This window comes from Melanerpes formicivorus, unplaced genomic scaffold, assembly GCF_026170545.1.
Source record: "Melanerpes formicivorus ecotype bairdi unplaced genomic scaffold, bMelFor1.0.p_v2 SCAF_1, whole genome shotgun sequence".
NCBI classification, from domain to species: Eukaryota; Metazoa; Chordata; class Aves; order Piciformes; family Picidae; genus Melanerpes; species Melanerpes formicivorus.
The window spans coordinates 25,125,021-25,144,020 of NW_027142353.1; the positions used below are offsets into that span (position 1 = coordinate 25,125,021).

Here is a 19,000-nt window from a genome sequence, read left to right on the forward strand (position 1 = left end):
CTGGCTGGTCCTGATCCCTCGGCCATCCTGTAAGTGCTGTGTGATTGCACTCAAGATGACCTGTTCCATGATCTTGCCTGGCACTGAGGTCAGGCTGACAGGCCTATAATTCCCTGGCTCATCCAACCAGCCCTTCTTGTGGATGGGCACCACGTTGGCCAGCTTCCAGTCTTCTGGGACCACTCCAGTGAGCCAGGACTGTTGAAAAATGATGGGGAGTGGCTTGGCCAGCTCATCTGCCAGCTCTCTCAGCACCCTAGGATGGATCCCATCTGGTCCCATGGACTAGTGGGGATCCAAGTGGCTGAGCAGGTCTCTAACTACTTCCTCCTGGATCTCAAGGGAACTATGCTGCTCCCTGACTCCATCTGCCAGCTCTGCAGGCCATCTGTCTGGAAGATGTTCTGTCCTGCTAGTAAAAATTGAGGCAAAGAAGGTGTTAAGTATCTCTGCCTTTTCCTCATCCTTTGTCACAACGTTCCCCTCCGTGTCAACCAAGGAGTGGAGGTTGTCCTTGCCCTTCCTCTTGCTATTAATGTATTTATAGAAGGACTTTTTGTTGTCCTTCACAGCAGAGGCCAGTCTAAGCTCCAAATGTGCTTTTGCCTCCTTAATTTTCTTCCTACATGACCTAGCAACATTCTTAAACATTCCATGGGTTGCCTCACCTTTCTTCCAAAGACGATACACCCTCTTTTTTTCCCTTAGTTTTATTAAGATTTCATTGCCCATCCAGGCTGGCCGTCTGCCCCAGCGGCTCATCTTCTGGCACATTGGCACAGCCTGTCCCTGCGCCTTCAACAATTCTTCCTTGAAGTAGGTCCAGCTCTCCTGGACCCCTTTATTTTTAAGGGCTTTATCCCAAGGAACCCTCTGAGTTAGTTCCTTGAGTAGCCTGAAGTCCGCCCTCCGGAAGTCCAGATTGGAGGTCTTCTTGCTGCCCCTCTTAGCTTGACTTAATACTGAAAATTCAATTATCTCGTGGTCACTGGCCCCTAAACACCCTCTGACCACCACATCATAGAATCATAGAATGTTTGAGTTGGAAGGGAACTTTAAAGGCCATCTAGTCCAACTCCCCTACAGTGAGGGGCATCTACTAGATCGGGTTGCCCAGAGCTCCATCCAACCTGACCTTGATGTTTTCAGAGATAGGGCACCTACCACTTCTCTGGGAAATCCGTCAGTGTTTCACAACTCTCACCATAAAAAAAAATCTCTTCCTCACCTCTAGTATGAATCTACCAGGCCCTAATAAAAAAGTCTGCTCCCATCTTTCTTATGAGCCCCCTTTAAGTAAGGGAAGGCTGCTATAAGGTCTCAGCAAAGCAGAGCAGAGGGAGAATCACCTCCCTCTACCTTGCTGGCCACACTGCTTTTCAAACAGTCCAGGTTATGATTTGCTTTCTGGGCTGCAAGAGCACATTGCTAGATCACGTCCAATTTTTCAATCACCAGTACCCCAAAGATTTTCTCCACAGGGCTGCTCTCAATCTTTCCATCCCCTAGACTGTGTTGATACTGAGGGTTGCCCTTACTCAGGTGCAGAAAATTGGACTTGGCCTTGCTGAACCTCATGAGTTTCACACAGACCCACTTTTCAAGTTTTCCAGGTCCCTCTGGGTGGCATTCCATTCTTTAGGCATGTGAATTGAACCACTCACCTTGGCGTCATCTGCAAAGTTGCTGAGGGGTGCACTCAGTCCTATTATGTCAGTGATGAAGATATTAAATAGCACTGGTCCCAGTACAGACCCCTGAGGGACACCACTTGTCACTGACCTCTATCCAGACATTGAGCCTTGTCCCATTACCTTGCATGCAACCATCCAACTAATTCCTCATCTACCAAACAGTCCACCCATTAAATCCATCCTTAGAGATAAGGATGTTAGGTGGGGGCATATCAGAGACCTTACACAAGTCCTGATAGGTGACATCCATAGCTCCTCTCTTGTCCACCAGTGATGAAAAAATGGGCTTTGCAGTGCTCCCACTAACTGCCTGTGACATCGGCAGAGGTTAGCTAAAGCCGTTCACATTGTTCTTATTATGTGTTTTGAGAATATACTTTGAGTCCTTCAAACCTGGAAGGGAAACTAAAATGAGCATTTGACACTGTCTCCCACAGCATCCTCCTAAAGAAATTTGCTGCTCATGGCTTGGATAGGTGGATGCTTTGATGAGTTGGATGTTGGTGGCTGGTCACTAGTGGTGTTCCCCAGGGCTCAGTTTTGGGGCCAACCTTCTTTGATATCCTTATCAATGGTTTGTATGAGGGGATTGAGTGCACCCTCTGTAGGTTTGCAGATGACACCAAATTGGGTGGGAGTGTTCGTCTGCTTGAGGGTAGGAAGGCTCTGCAGAGGGATCTGATCAGGCTGCACCAATGGGCCAAGGTCAGTGGTATGAGGTTTAACAAGGCAAGGTGCTGAGTCCTGCACTTGGGCCACAACAACCCCATGCAATACTACAGGCTTGGGGCAGTGGCTGGAAAGCTGCCCAGCATCAAAAGATATGGGGGTGCTGGCTGACAGCCTGCATGCTGGCCTGTATCAGGAATAGCGTGGCCAGCAGGAGTAGAGAAGTAATTGTGCCCACGTACATGCCACACCTTGAATATCATGTTCAGATTTGGGCTCCTCACTATGAGAAGGACATTGAGTTGCTGGAGTGTGTTCAGAGAAGGGCAACCAATCTGGTGAAGGGCCTGGAGAACAAGTCTTACAAGGAGTAGCTGAGGGAACTGGGACTCTTTAGTCTGGAGAAGAGGAGACTGAAGGGATAACTTATCATACTCTACCTGAAAGGAAGTTGTAGTGAGGTGGGTGTTGGTCTCTCCTTCTTAGTATCAAGTGATAGGATGAGAGTAAATGGCCTCAAATTGCACCAGGGGGGCTTAGATTGAATATTAGGAAAACTTTCTTTCCTGAAGATTGGTCATTGGAATAGGCTGCCCAGGGAGATGGTGGAGTCACTATCCCTGGAGGTATTTAAAAAAGGTATAGAATGGCACTTGGGGACATGGTTTAATGACCATGGTGGTAGTAGGTTGATGGTTGACCTTGATGATCCTAGAAGTCTTTTTCAACTGAAGTGATTCTATAATTCTGTGACTGTCAAAGCATTCTTCAAACCAACAGGGAGCCCCTGTCCTGAACCATTCACTTCAGTGTCTGGGAACTTGTTTTTCAAGTGTCACTTCATTTTGATGAAGTAATGATGAGTCTGATGCTGGCATGGCCATTCTGCTCTCAGGCTTATCAGCAGGCATCCTCCTGAGCACACAGGCTGAGTTCTTTTACATCAGTGCACTTGTGTGCAGAGCAGGGATTATCTTTCTGCTGCACTTGTGTTTTTTTTCTTCAGCACATGTACTTTCACTGTCATCTGGCATTTAGTTAACAGTCAATAACTGTCTTGCTAATTGCAAAGTAATGAATATAGTAAGACAGTTAAAAGATGACAATTGATTACCTAAAGCCCATCTCTTGAGAATTAACATTTCCACAACAACTGTATGGTCACTGATGCCTCAGTCATGTTTGTTACAAGGCAAATATTTTTTTACAACAACATTCTGTACCTGATGACTAACTTCAACGTGCCCTGGAGGCTCTGGACCACTCCCTGAGGCCATTCCCAGTGAGATGGTACCAAAGCAAGGGGCTCTCTAGTGGCAGTCACTGATTTTCTTTTCTGGTGCTGGCCAGGTACCTAGTGTCTGTGGTTCTGAAACTAGGGACTCTACTTTGACGTGACAGTGAAAATACCAGTTTTGGCTCTATGTTTGGACATTGCCAAACATCCTGTTCCTTGGAAAAGCATTAAGCTCCACTTGGAGTTTAGAGCAAGGTTCTGCTCTAAAACTTAACTACAGCCTTTTTATATTAACACAGCAACACAGTCATGTAGAAAATATATATGTTCTAGTGCCATCAAAAATCTGATGGTCACCTCTGTCCCTCGGTCAATAAATCTACTTGTCACTTCCTTCCTCTGTGGAAAAGCAAATAACAGAGGCTGAAATGTGTGCTGCCAGCTGGCTGCAGGAAAATGGTCTATCGTGCTATTATCTGTGGAACTGTTACACTTCTACTATGAAGCTTTGCCAATTAGAGCCATTATGCAAATGAATGCACACATTATTTCAAACACTCTGCTGCAGTGTTGATTAATTAAATTATCACAGAGAAAAAATTTTAGCTAAGATGATGCCATGTTTCAGATCTCAGAACTCTATGCACAATCACAGTGCACTGGAGCTCTGCACCAGGATCTCATGAGGCTTTGGAAAGAAGGCAGCCATACCTCAACATTAGTCAAGTGGTGTGGAGGTGCTCTCAGACATTTTTGGCACATCAGGAAAGAGAAACACAGAAAAAGATAGCATCTTGGTCAGGGTCAGACGTGCTGGGACTGCCAACACTCATGCCAATACCTTAAGCATAAAGCCATCCTTGTAAAGCCAGTCTACATCCTAGGTGTGAGGAGCAGCTAGTCCATAAATGGTTCACAAGGAGGGAGGTGACTGTGCTCAGCTGGAATGTGCCCGTCATCACAAAAGGAGTTCTACACGGCATCTCCTTAGAGATTTAGAAAAATTAATCTCAGCTGCTGCAATAGTAAATTAAGCAATTGTTCCCATTTAAGGAAATCCCAAATTAAAGCAGTTTAAATGTATGTACCTCATAGGACAGCTAGTATCAAAACCTTTTTGATGAAAACACAAAATCTTAGATACGAAAGACCTTCCAAACTGGTTAGGAGGTCCTCCGTGAGAGATGGAAAAAGATGCTGTACTTTTTCTTTTGAGAGGCTTTTGAACAGGGCCTGGGAGAGGCAGCCTAGTGAGGGCTGCTGTGGGCAGCAGCACGGCACCGCTGCTGTGATGCCCCTCCAGACCTCCAGGTGGCATCTCAGCCCAGTTTATCTTTTGGAACTGAATTATGAATCATCTAATAACCATATTTTTTTGGCAGAAGAGATCTCTTCTCCTAGACATCCTCCCTCACTCCCAAAAAGGCAACCCTGTGTAATTCTATTTATATGCCTCCTTTTCATGTCCCCCTTTGTCCCTTCTTTGAGAAGCTAGTGCAAAATTGTAGGTTTTCTGGCACCAAACTACTCACAGGCATTTTAGATGAATCTCAGAGACATCTCTCTCTCTCTCTCTCTCTTTTTTCCTGTGTCACATTATACCTCTAAATCACAGCTTTGTCAAATGCTAATTAGCGAGACAACAATCATTATGACAAGTGTGACAGCCACCTGTGCCTACTGATAACAATGTTTGGTATTTTCTGTTGTGAATTGTACCCTCAGATAGTCACAATTCTGCTATTTTAGCCCAAACTCGACAAAGCAGTTGACTGTGTCAAGTCTGGGAGCCTCACACTGAGCACAAATGGTCTCATCACCTCCAAGAATAGTGCAAGGGTTTTTGTAGCACCACCAGCCATGACAAGGGCTTCCACAAATTTCTTTCAGCTCCCCATACTTGAGAGCAAAAATCTGTCCTGTGGCCCCACCGGCCTGTCATGGATGGTGTTCTTTCACAAAATCACCTGCTCTTGGCCAGGTTAAAAGCATTCACACTGTCTCAGAATGGTACATGCTTAGCAGAGGCTTGTACAAGCACTTAAGCTAAAATCTCTAATTCATGCTCCAGTGTCTCTGAGACCTCAAATGTTGTATTTCTCATCCTTTCCTAGCAATAGGATTATTTTTGTTTTCCTCTTTTTCTCTCAAGGCACAAACTCCATGCTGGACTTTCCCACTGCTGGTTGCTGTGGCATTCATCCTGGAGGGGACTGTCCAGGATGGGCAGTGACCTGTGAGGGTTCTCTGTGCTCAAGAGGGAATACATGAGGAGAGGCTGTAAGTAGTACCAGCAAGGATGTGTGACAGGGTTTGCATGGACAGGGAAATTTCAGGGAGTTGGGAGAGTGGGGTAAAGCTGGGGGAGAGAATGTGAAGGAAGAGGGATTCTGATGGGAGAAAAGCTAGGAGTTGAGGGGGAAACAGGACCACCATGAAAACTGGAAGAAGTCCTGGCAGGAGGTGTGGGTATGAATGCTGAAGTGGGGCAACTTTCCACAGCTGAGTCTGGGAGAGCAAAGAACCTTGGTGAGAGAGAGCCTTTGGCTGGGACATGGCATCCTGTGGGGCAGGAAACAACACAGGTAGATACTGTCACGGGTGCTGAGGTGTAATTAACTCACTGAGAGATGGTAATAGGTCTATCACCCCTATCCCCCTGCTGTCAGCAGAAACTTGGGGATCCCACTGTCCCATGTCTTCACAGCACATCTTTGCAGTCAAAGAAACACCTTTTCCACCTACCTCTCATTTTTCTGCTGCAGGTATCTGGAAGGTACAGCTAAGACTCCTAATCTCAAATAGAGGTTACATGATAGAAGTTTTGGGTTTGTTTCCTTTAAAAGAGCAAGCTGATTAAAAATGTCATGTATGTGGACGTATGAAGTCAGCCACTACCTTAACAGAATAGGAATGTTTCACCCCCATGAATCTGAGATGAAGAAACAGGCAACTAAAATTGTCCATGACTTAATTTTTGCTTGTATGCAATATAATCTTTCATTACATGACTGCAGTCTCTTTTTCCCATAGTGTGCCTGTCTTGTTCAGTGCACAAGATGTCCTGTACTGGACTTGAGTCAAAGCTTTGACATGGAAGAAATGTGTGGCTGCCAAAGCCACTCCATCTTTTGCAAAGGTTGGAAGATCTCTAGCAAGTTACCACAGTAAAACTCACTGGTGTGGGGAATGTGGCTTTTCTTACTCCTGCAGCTGCAGAGCCTCCTGCCACACTTTTCCACAGAGTGAGACTCATTTCATGCACCCCAGCTGCGTAGGAGTCAGTTGTCTAGTACAAATTACTCATATAGGCTCTCTGTCAGCATGCATAGACAGGCACTGAACAGTATTGATAAGAACTTATCAGTAATTAATACCTGGGCTCAGGCCTGGACACTGAGGGAAAAAATTAAACAAATACTGCTCATTGAGTAAATACGTGCATCCAGGACACTGATGGAGCTAGAGAAACTTAGAGAAACAAATACACAATGAGGCAAATTGGGACTGCAGGGCTGTTCTCCAGTCCCTTCTAGAGTGCTTGCATTTGAATGCCTAATGCAAATTTCTGTTTCTCAAAGGACAGGTTTCAGGAGTCCACTCCTGAGACTCCAACAGGTCCCTTGTGTGTAAGTGAGACACAGTTTCATGTCGAGACAGACAGTTGGTAATAAGGTCATTGCACTTGTTTACTGGTGAAACTATTTCTCCATTCTTTTACTGGCAGATTGTGGAGACCTGCAAAGCAGCTCAGCAGGCTACAGTGCAGAACTCGCTTCACCATGTTACAGTGTCTGAGTAAGCAGCCTTAGAAGAACAAAACTCAGTTGGATCTTTTACCCTTCTGCTGGAAATATTGCAAGATTCAATTTCTGAGATAGTTAATTCTAGTTTCTCAGTCCTAAGGCAGATAGCACTAGTCAAAGAAATGCTTAATCAGGTGCATACCTGTCACTGTTCAGTCATAACTTATTCCTGGGGTCATTTTTCTAGTATCACTTTCCAGGAAATTAAATCTCCTTCCTTTGCTTTCCCTTTTGGCAAAGAAGATGCATGTGTGCAGCAAAAATGAAGTCAATGAGCATTAAGCACATGCTTGAATGCTTCCTTGAATTGGGAGCTCAATTTTGACTGTGGCAGTGATTTGTAGAAAGGGTACAGAAAAATGTGGAGGGATCTATTTTAAAGGTCAGACTCACTGCTCCCATCTTATTCAGCATTGCTGCTGTGGTTACAACTTCCTTAAAGGTTCCACAAAAATCATAGGAACATGGCACAGACATGCCAGTCATGACAGTAAGTCTGTGTAGGACTGCAGAATATAAGATGGCAGAATTAGTGCCAGTTACTGTAAAAGAGTCAACAATGCGTGACATGTTTTACTCAAGTTCACATCTGGGAACAGTGCCAGGCAGCAAGGGGAGCATGATTCACAGACACGCACACACATACACACTCAACTCTCCTGTTTTGCTTAATGTACAGTCATATTTTCTTGAAGAGGGTGGCAAGGAAAGTATTTTGCTTTGGTGCTTCTAGGCAGGCAGCACACCCCTCTCCCACATGAACCAACAGCATCAGTAGGATGTGTGCAAATCTCTGTCCCAAGGCCCTGCGTCACCATAGTGCATCCCTGTACTGGTTTTGTTTCTTGCACCAGCAGAAACTGGATAGAGCAATAGGTGGAAAAGAGCATGTGGGGTGCATGCAGCCTGACGAGCTATTCACTCGGCAGTCAATCACTGCAACATAAAGTGACAAGGGCACCACCTGGGAAATTTCTCTACTCTGCTGCTTGGACTGCTGGATGCTTTATAGCAGTCCAAGCAGCTGAAGGAAGGTGGTTTTATAAATTAATAGCAGGAAACTACACCCAGAAGGCAGAGATGAGCACTAACTATCCCAGAAAACCAGTTTCATGTCAAGGCTAAATGACAGGAGAGATAGGAACAATTTCCCTTCTGATCCAGTCATCCATAACGAGGTTTTGGAATAGCAAGTAGGTTAAGATGAAATAATCCTTTTTCTCGCTGTCCTCGTGCATAACAAATGAGAACATAAACATTATCAGCATCTCTAAGAGACCGAAGTTCACTTCACCTTCCTGTCTGACTGGCTGCAACTTCCACAAAGGGCTGGGCTGTCAGGCAGCAGAATAGGCAATTCTTCCTCTAAATCTTGAGTGTCGAACTGAAAGCAATCAGAGCCTTTTAACGCACCTCCGCTATGGCTAGCGGCATGACTGCTCGCCTTTGATCAGTAGCCTGCATGCGGTGAGCGCTGGAGCTGCAAGCCAGCGTCTGTGGGAGAAGCAGCGGTTCTCTGCTGCTGGCATGAGCCTCATTCCGAATGCCGTAAATATTAAGGAATGTGCTACTTCTTCCAACCTTTCTCCGTCTCTGCGCACACAGATGGGCGTTGAGAGACAGAAAGCCAAGTACAGCTAAGTGCACCAAAATGCCTTGCAGCTTTTAAAAATTTCATCCAGCATCTGAATCTGTTTATCTAACCTTTACCCCTCCCCCCCTCCCTTTTCTTTCTCAGAGAATTGCTCCTACTGTGCAGATGAAATGCACCAAAATGCAAACAAGCAAAACAGGGAGCTGAGTGATGTTGAATGCGAGCTCCTCTGTTGCCAGATGTGAAAAGAACAAGTGGTTTGAAAACCATAATTTGTTTTAAAATAATATAATTTGGTACTTCTGAGTGATTTGATGATTTAATGAGCACAGATGGATGTGGGATGAATTTGTAGGAGACAAGTGTTTAACGTATCTGCTCAGATTATTCCAGGTCTAAGCATTATTCTTCCTAGTGCATGAAGGTAATTAATATTTCCTATTATGGGCATGAAAAAGCCCCATATGATCAGTTAAGGAAAGAGATACACCAATGATAGGGAAGTTAATTCATAAATCAATTAGAGAATCTTGCCTGCTGTGTATAATTAGGGTTACTTCAATTATAGCTTATTTTCGGATTTAAGACTCAGGAATTAAAAAGCTTAAAATCAGAGTCAGTTCCTTATCAACATATACTGCAATTGGAAGTATTTACTCAGTTTCAGCAGTCTAAATCTATTTACTCCTGATTCCAGCATGGGTGAGCAGATGCAACTAACACATGTCCTTCTGTTTCTCTTCTGCCACTTAGAATTCTCATCAGTTAAATGTTTCACTATCCAGACCATCCTGAGGTGAATTGCAGAATTTTTAGTATATGGAAGTAGCCCTGGCATATTAATGCATTTGGGCTTCTCTACAGTAAGGCTTTGAGAGCAGCACCTCAACAACCAGCTCTGGAGATATCAGGGTGTGCTCTTCCCAGCATCATTTCGTGGCTACATTTAACTAAAGGTGCATCACTCCACCGATTTAGTTACACTGGGGCTAAATCTGGTTTATATTGATTTAGCTTTTCTTACAGCATTAATCTACACTGATGTAGACCAAATTAAGTGTGCCTAAATAGGGATTGCATTTTCACCCCTTTGACTAAATTGCTTTTTCATGGATTTTAAGGACAAGAGACTGCTGCGATAATCTGCTCTCACCGCCTTCATTACAGTGCTGAAGGACTTGCCTGTATTTATTTCTGCTTCAAGCTGAACAGCCGCACTTGAACAACAGCATCTCTTTTAGACAAAACACCCAGCCCAGGGTAAAAATATTCCTATGTCTGTCCTGTTCATAGCCTCTCACATGCTGTTACTAAGCTGTTCCTGCTTTTTACTAGGCGTGCCAGAGCTCCCTGCAAGTATATTATTTAAAATCTTCCATTGCCCATATGATGCTTCTTTGAGGCCAGCCCACTTCGCCTGAGATTTGGCTCTTGTGAAATACGCTGTTAATGTGTTCTCCTTAGCAGTGCATTGAATTAGCTCTCTGCCAGCAGGCCTACTTTCTTCATTACCCACCTCCCACTTCAGTCCTCTGTTCTGCAACAGCAAAGACTTTATGCTGGACAGTGCAGCTCCAAGACCCAATGCTTGCTGGGCTCCACTGCATACATATACAATCATCTCCCAGTCATTTCTGGTTGGGAGTTACATTTGATAACAACGAATCAGTTTGTATCAGTTGTGCACAGTTTACTCAGTGAGGCATTTATGGTAACAAACCAGATGCCTTAGAAAAGTTTAAGTATATTGAAGGGTCATTGTTACCTTTCCAACCAAATTTCAACCTGCATTCAGTAAAACATTGCACAGGCTAGGAACTGTCCTGCACTATCCTTTATTATGCCCTGCATCATCTGCTCCATGACACCAGCTGGGCTCAGTATCAGGTGGTTTGCTCAGTCCATTCCTTTCAGTCTCTTCCACACACTCAGACAAAAATAGTTTCTTTCCAACTTCTGTAACTTTATTATTGCTCCAAAAAAGGTTTTTAATATCAACTCCAGAGAGTTCCCTAGATTACTTCTTGAAGAATCTTTCATGCTTTTGTAAAAAACATATTCTCCTCAATCACTTTTTGGGTGGAAAGTTTTTCAATAATATTATATCACTGCATTCTGTTCCCTTCCCAGCCTTCAAATTGCAGTCTCATACAAAATATTTACCTGGAGCCAATAAGACTCTGCACATGGAAACCTCAGTCTTTTCTGTTTATAATCAGTTCTCTCTCTTTCTATCTGCTTTTGTATTGTTTTTTCTTTTTTCTTTTTGGATTTGCAAGATCAGTTACTCTAAGGCATCAAGGTGCAGAGCAGGCTGCTGAAATGAACTTCAGAATCATTGGTACATTCCTCTCTAGAAATGAGTTCTATTTATTGGTAACAGGTCACTGAAGGTGGCAATAACTGTAAGTATCCTAAACAAGGAGAATTTGAAACACTCTGGTATAGCAAATCAGGCCAGGAAGGGCCATGCTGAGTAAGCACATCACCCCTGTTGGAAGGGGTGGAAGGAGGGAGGGAAGCATCAGATGATAACTCCACAATTTTACTAAAATAAGGATCCTACTTCAAAAGAGGCCTTTGGCAACAGCAATCATGCTTTCTGGGCTGAGAAAGAATTGCTGTTCTCCATAGTTAGACCAGAGCTGTACAGTGTCATGGACAGGTGCTGCTCACCACTTTTTAAATCAATGAACATTAAATGTGCACTGTGTGTCAAACGGTTTTCAATGGGTAGATGCACAGAAGCCCTATTTTCCTATAAAAGAGCTGAGCTACTGTCAACCCATCCATAGAGCACCAAAACTGCAACATCCCTTGAGCAAGGTAAACTTGCAGTCCTCCTCCAAATGCTCCCTGAGAATGCACGCAGTGCCAGAAGATACACAGCTTACCTTTCCCGAGGCAAAGGCTTGGGCTCTGGCCGAATAGCTGCCATGGAAGAGAGGGGTTGTCTGGCAGGAGAAGGGATGGAAAAATTCAAATCCAAGGAACCTGTTTTCCTGTGCAGAGGCTCCAGCCCCATGGCTCCCTGCATTTCACTCTCAATAGGACATGAGCCAGCTCTGCCATGGCTGGAGAGGGACGATAGCTCAGGTCCCACTGCCCCTTGCAGGACTCCTTCGATGGCTGCCTGGGGGTCATGTGTGGGGGACACAGACGGTGGAGAACGTGACTTCTTTTTTGTTGATGCTCCTGCTAGAAGTTTCAGCAGCCCACTCTTCTTCTCTTTCTGCAAAGGGACCAAATGAAATATGGGCAGTGAGCAGGCATTTCAATTCCCTTCTTTTTTTTTTTTGGAAAATCTCAATGTGTGTGGCAGGAAACCTCTCAAAACTGCCGTTACTAGAGGTAGAACTTTCACAAGTAAAGTAGAGCTTTCAGCGGTAATGAAAATCCCTCCTCATCCAACACAGCTTCAAGTCTTTCAGTAAAGACCTAACATACTGCAAAAATTATCTCCCATTTTCAAATCTACCCAGGCAATGATCATGTGCCTTTTGAAAGGAAGAGTTCAGTTACAGTGGGACAGCAAAGCTACAAATTTCCCATGCAAAGAAGGCAGTAATAGCAGCACTTCCCTGTTTCTTCCAGAAGAATCCTGTCTCTCAGAGAAGTTCCCCAGAAATAACAAATCAGCCTGGATGGCTAAAAATCTCTGCTGGGAAAGCATGAGGGTCTGAGAAGAGATTTCAAATTCCAGCCCATTGCACTTATCACTGCTGCCTTGTTTATTCCCAGTGCAGATTTACTGTAGGGAGAATGGAGGCACAAGACAGTGGTTTGATAGCTCCTTCTAGTGTGTGCTCCCCATTGCATTCTGCATCACAGAGCTGTATCTATTGTTGTTTAACTCCAAGAAGCGGTTCACTTCTCCTCTTGTGTTAAGGTAAAGATATCATTGTGATGTTTGAAGATAGACCCCAAAATTCACAATTGGCAATTGCAGTGGCAGTGCATGGGAGGTTTCAAAGTTCTGCGAGGGTATCTGATACAGAGGAACGAAAACAAGATAACAGCACCCTTTCAATTAATGTGTGAAAAAAAGGGGGGGGGGGGAAGGGAAAAAAGAAAAATAAGAAAAAAAAAGGAAAGAAAGGGTGGAAAAAGAAAGAAAAAAGGAAAGAAGGAAAAAAGAAGTAAGAAAAAAAGGAAAAAAAAAAAGAAAAAAAGGATAAAGGAAAAAAAGGAAAAAATATTCAACCTGCATTATTGAAGAAAAACATCTGACCTCATAGGTTTTATAGCAGTGTTAGAAATCCTGCTGCACTCAAGTACTAGGAAGTTTTTTTGGTAGAGGCGACTGTGTGCAGAAACTGTTCATCCTCCAGTACATGCCACACAGTGCTAGGTTAGAGTTGCAACCAGCAGTAAATTTTCCATTCTTTTTTAACAGCACAAAAAGTTTTGCAAAAGGCCTGCTAGATTTCTCCCTCTTCTATCAGAAGTGCAAGCCATTACCCAAGACTGTCTTCAGAGACTCAGGGCTGTGAAGTTTAGCGATATCTGTTAATTTATTCTATAATAGGATACTAGGGGATTAAAAAAAACTCAGCAACTGCAAGGCTTATGGAACAGGAACTATCTCCCTATATTCAGGCAGCATTTCTTTGCAAATACAAGCTAGTAATTTATTTATTCTCTGCAGACAAAATGTCCCATGCAAGGTTTAAAATGGTGCTCTATTATGTTCTCTCTGCTGAAACAATTTCTCAAGGCAGCTTTAAAGAATAGGAGGGCTACAATAAAATAAATACAAGCTTTTAGAAGATGCTTGAATTTACTACAGTAAATGTACTTGGAGTGTTTTATATCTCTGCTTTCAAAGTTCTTGTTTGCATTCTTTAGCTGTCACAGACTGGTAAGAAAACAGGAATAGAGCAGATGTTGAGACACAGAAAAGCTGGAACGAAGCATAGTTGTTATTACAGCGACAATGTCTGCTGATTTTTGAAGAGTCTTAACTATGCTTCCAGAGCCCAGTCTCCTGCATACCACTGGTTCCAACTATATGCTCTGTTTAAAAGGGTATTTGTCACTTAAAGGATGAAAGGGTCTGTCCTGCCAAGATGTTCATCCAGGCAGAATCCATGGGAGCTAAGGGAGGCTGACCATATGGCACCATCAGGTCAAAACCACTAAATAAATAAATTCCCCTGGAAACAATAGAAAAGGAGACCAAATGCTCCTGATAAACAGTTGTTGGGTTTTTTGTGTAACCATTATGGGAACTGTGGTAGGTGTGCATGTTGGAGTTGACCTGAAGCACCAGAAAAATACTTGCATTTCCCTCTCACTTTCTAATTAAGAAATATCACTACTGTCATCATTATATCAAATTTTAAAGCACATCTCAAAATTGCAAAGCTCTCCTCTCCCCGTGGGGCACTGAAACAATAGCTCTAATGATCCCAGCATACTGTGTCAATATGCGTTTGAAGGTGTCTAAAGGTCAGTGACAGAATACAATAACCATTGTGAGGCTCTGGAGAAACGGCTATTGTGCAGCTGTGAGCTCTCTGAGCCTCTTTAATTGGCAGCTTTGCACATGCAAAGTAACTATGTGAACTAAAGCCCTGTATAATGAACAATTAATATTCTTATGTGGTAGCAGCTTTTCTAATTTTTGCCTCTAATTTAAATACCTTGGCAAATTTTCATTAGAAAAACCTTGTGTGACAGACACCATTTAAGGCATAGAAGCAAAAGTCTTTGGAAAGGAGATGCATGTATTCACACCCCTCTGCACACAAAAAACCCAGATGAGTCTGACAGTCATTCAGTTTTATTTACAAGAACAGTTTCCCCTCTACATGGTTAGTCCTGGCATGAATTTTAACATTCAGACCTCTATCCCCCATATAACAGAGCTAGAATGACCTTGCTGATACAACCTTTATTCTGCTTTAACAAAAAGGAAAAAAAAAAAGAAAGAAAGAAAAAAAAAAAAGATAAATAAGAATCAATTTTTTAGCCCTTCTTAGTCCACTAAACATTTTACTAAACTTTTCAGACTAAGAGCTGCATTATCTAAAGAGAGAAGATGGCTTATTTCTATTGTTAAGCCAGGATCTACTAGTCAAAATCTGAGGAGTTTCATCCTTTCCTTCATGGCCCTGGGCAAGATATTTAGAGGTGAACTGATACTAACCATTTTGGGTGCCTGGAGATTAGATATTGCATGCAGCTTTTTCTTCCTTTGAGTCTGGCAAATGCTCTCAGTCACAGAAACATAAAATCATAGAATCAATAAGGTTGGAAAAGACCTCAAAGATCATCAAGTCCAACCTGTCATCCAACACCTCATGACTAACTAAACCATGGCTTCAAGTGCCATGTCCAATCCTTTTTTGAACACCTCCAAGGATGGTGACTCCACCACCTCCCTGGGCAGCACATTCCAATGGCCAATTACTCTTTCTGGGAAGAACTTTCTCCTCACCTTGAGCCTGGACACAGTACTCAAGGTGTGGCCTAACTAGTGCAGTGTACAGGGGCAGAATAACTTCCCTGCTCCTGCTGACCACACTACTTCTGATGCAGGCCAAGATGCCATTCGCCCCCTTGGCCACCTGGGCACACTGCAGGCTCATGTTCATCCAGCTGTCAACCAGTACCCCCAGGTCCCTCTCTGCCTGGCCGCTCTCCAGCCACTCCGACCCCAGCCTGTAGCACTGCATGGGGTTGTTGTGGCCAAAGTGCAGCACCTGGCACTTGGATGTGTTAAATGCCATCATGCTCGACTCTGCCCATCTGTCCAACCTGTCAAGGTCCCTCTGCAGAGCCCTTCTACCCTCTAACAGATCAACATCTTCCCCCAGCTTCTTGGTGTTGTCTGCAAATTTACTGATGATGGACTCAATGCCCTCATCCAGATCATCAGTAAAGATATTAAAGAGCATGGGGCCCAGCACTGATCCCTGGGGGACACCACCAGTGCCTGGCTGCCAGCTGGATGTGGCACCATTCACCACCACTCTCTGGGCTTGGCCCTCCAACCAATTCCTAACCCAGCACAGAGTGCTCCTGTCCAAGCCATAAGCTGCCAGCTTGTCCAGGAGTTTGCTCTGGGGGATGGTATCAAAGGCCTCACTGAAGTCCAGGTAGACTACATCCACAGCCTTCCCCACATCCACCAGTGAGGTCACCTGATCATAGAAGGAGATCAGGTTGGTCAGGCAGGACCTGCCCTTCCTAAATCCATGTTGGCTAGTCTTCTAGTATCACATTGCAAGATCCTCTGCCAATGCTGCTCAGTGTACTTCAGGCAAAACAAGGACTGTCAGGAACTGATAATTTACTATGATGTCTCTCATGAGAAACAGATTGGGTTTGAAGCTCCTGTAATTCAGCCTAAACCCCTTCATGCCTCACAGTATCACAGTATCACCAAGGTTGGAAGAGACCTCAAAGATCATCGAGTCCAACCTGTCACCACAGACCTCATGACTAGACCATGGCACCAAGTGCCACGTCCAATCCCCTCTTGAACCCCTCCAGGGACGGTGACTCCACCACCTCCCTGACCAGCCCATTCCAATAGTGAACGACTCTCAGTGAAGAACTTTCTCCTCACATCCAGCCTAAACCTCCCCTGGTGCAGCTTGAGACTGTGTCCTCTCGTTCTAGTGCTGGTTGCCTGAGAGAAGAGACCAACTCCCACCTGGCTACAACCACCCTTCAGGTAGTTGTAGGCAGCAATGAGGTCTCCCCTGAGCCTCCTCTTCTCCAGGCCTCCCCCCACCTGTAAAAGGGAACTAAGTTGGAACTCTTGTGCCATAGGAAATCATTAATGACTCCACTGTTACCAAGCTGTACTTTTCTTTGAGAGCCACCAGTCTTTTTCTAAGTCTTTAAGTCTTTAATATTTTAAAAAAGCAAAGATTTGGAATGGAATGTTTGTCTGCATTCCCAGTAGTGATTTATTGCAAATGTCCAAGTATTATGAATTCATTTAATATTTAGTATAATAGCAGTCATCCTTCACAAGAAATTAATTCAATATTTATGTGGCTGTCCAAGACAGTGCTTTCTTCATCAGTTTCACTGTAAATCAATGAGTCATTAATGGGCACAAATTCCGTAAGAGAAATCTGCATTGGTTGGTTACAGACTCTAGGTTTTCCAAAGAGACATCTGATGACTTTCAGGAATTAAGTTTTTGAATAATAATAATAATAATAACAATAACAATGTTTACTTTTTTTTCTATTCACAGATGGCTATTTTGTTGTTTTCTAGGAAATCTGCAACCTACTGAAACAGCTGTGCAATTACTGAGTTTTCTTTGTCTAGTAGCTGTATTTCCAACTGACTGCAAACTGTATTTCATGTCCCTACCTCCTAAATCCACCAGGGCTTGACCTTCACATCTGTTGATGGATAGTTTCATACTATGGACAGCACTTCTTTCATCTCCTGGTTACTGTCCACATGTTTTAACGAATCTAAATCACCACCTTTGTGTTGTTTTATTCTAGGAGGTTCAGAGTCAAAAATTCCAAACCACTAATTCCATGAGGATCAATATCTTGTTCAAAAAAAAGCAAAAGAGTGAAATTAGTGTGTTCAAAGAAATCTCAGTCTGTTTCCAGAAAAGAAAAAAGAAAGGACCATGAAAACAGACAATATAGGCAGGTAATAATATCTTATTTCTCTAGTGAAGCCCATGTTTGAGACTCTGCTCCTACAGAGTAGCATGAAGGAATCTCAGTGGACATCAGTCTCTGGTAGCAGAAGGATGGAGTGGACAGTATTTCTGTGACTGAAGGACACACCTGGAGAGGCCAGCACTTGGACAGGTGCAGGTTCCCCTTGATCTGTCACTGTGGGAACATTTGGAAAAGTGAATACAATCTGATCTTAAGAGCCTATGAAGGATTAGATCAAAATTAAAGTCTCAAATATGTAAATGTTGAAATATTTTGCTTCTCAGTGATTTGAGATGATTTTCCCCCTCATTAATAACCCCACTTGAAGATAATAACCAGCTCCACTTTCAGTTTCAGAGATGAGCACAGAATGCAGCTACTTTGTTGATGACTGAGTGATAACGGAGTCCCCTGTCTGAAGAGTAATAATCATGCCATAATCCAAATACCAATTATATGTACTGGCTATATTAATGCAGATTTTTATTTTTTTTTTAAACCAACTTAATAAATAGAAAATTCTGGTTTATTTTTCTTCATCTGCATCTCCTAATACCTCATTTCCTACCTATCGTTAAATAAATGAGGTAACCTCACTGCAAGCTGATAGAAATACTGGCTTCAGTCATGGAAATGAGGTAATTTCTCACAAAACATCAGTTACATCAATAGATAAGAGAGTCAAAGGGAGAAAAAAGGTTTCATTTGTAAATGAAGAAAAGAGAAATTAAACTGTTTAAATGCTGTCCCTACAGGACAAAGGAGGGACTTCTCTATCAGTCAGTACCCTCAAATCACCACTTTTATTGCTTGTTCAACATGGTCAGTACTTGTTTCAGTTAATTTAAGTTAGTGTCTGGAGGGTAGAGCATTTTCATTCTGATTCTAACCTGGCTGCTGGCATCTGATGTTTGCACTGAAGGAGTAGATGGTATTTTGGATGATGTTTTTTAAGAGAAAAGCTATTCAGGCTTTTTAAATCTGTAAAATCGTTTTGCTGGAGAGTTTGATAATTATTTTAAAAGCACAAATACCAAACCAGCATCACCTCAAAGGAAAGCTGCAGTTCTGGGATGTCTTTGGATATGAATTTATCATTTACATTTTGTCACTATTTCTCAAGAGGTATAGGTGACATACTGAACAAGTCAACAGTAATTACTTACTACACAATTCCAATTTTGTGGGTAGACTAGTTGAGTATGTGTGGCAGTACTTGACAAAATACTTGCTTCTGCCCAGAAGTCTATTATTGTAACTCTCATATACAAGTTACATGGCAAGGAACAACAACAAAACCAAAACCACCACCACCAAAACAACAACAAAAAGGATTTTAGGATCATAAT

The 19,000-nt window shown here is 43.2% G+C and overlaps 1 protein-coding gene across 2 annotated transcripts in view; it reads right to left on the bottom strand.

Moving 5' to 3' along the window:
• The window catches only part of SH3RF3 (SH3 domain containing ring finger 3), a 297,393-nt gene that overhangs the window by 4,948 nt on the left and 273,445 nt on the right, over positions 1-19,000 (bottom strand). For both annotated transcript variants that reach the window (XM_068137394.1, XM_068137405.1), the window contains exon 9: positions 11,895-12,232. In XM_068137394.1, coding sequence (XP_067993495.1) covers positions 11,895-12,232 — 338 coding nt within the window. The remainder of the gene's footprint in view (positions 1-11,894; positions 12,233-19,000) is intronic.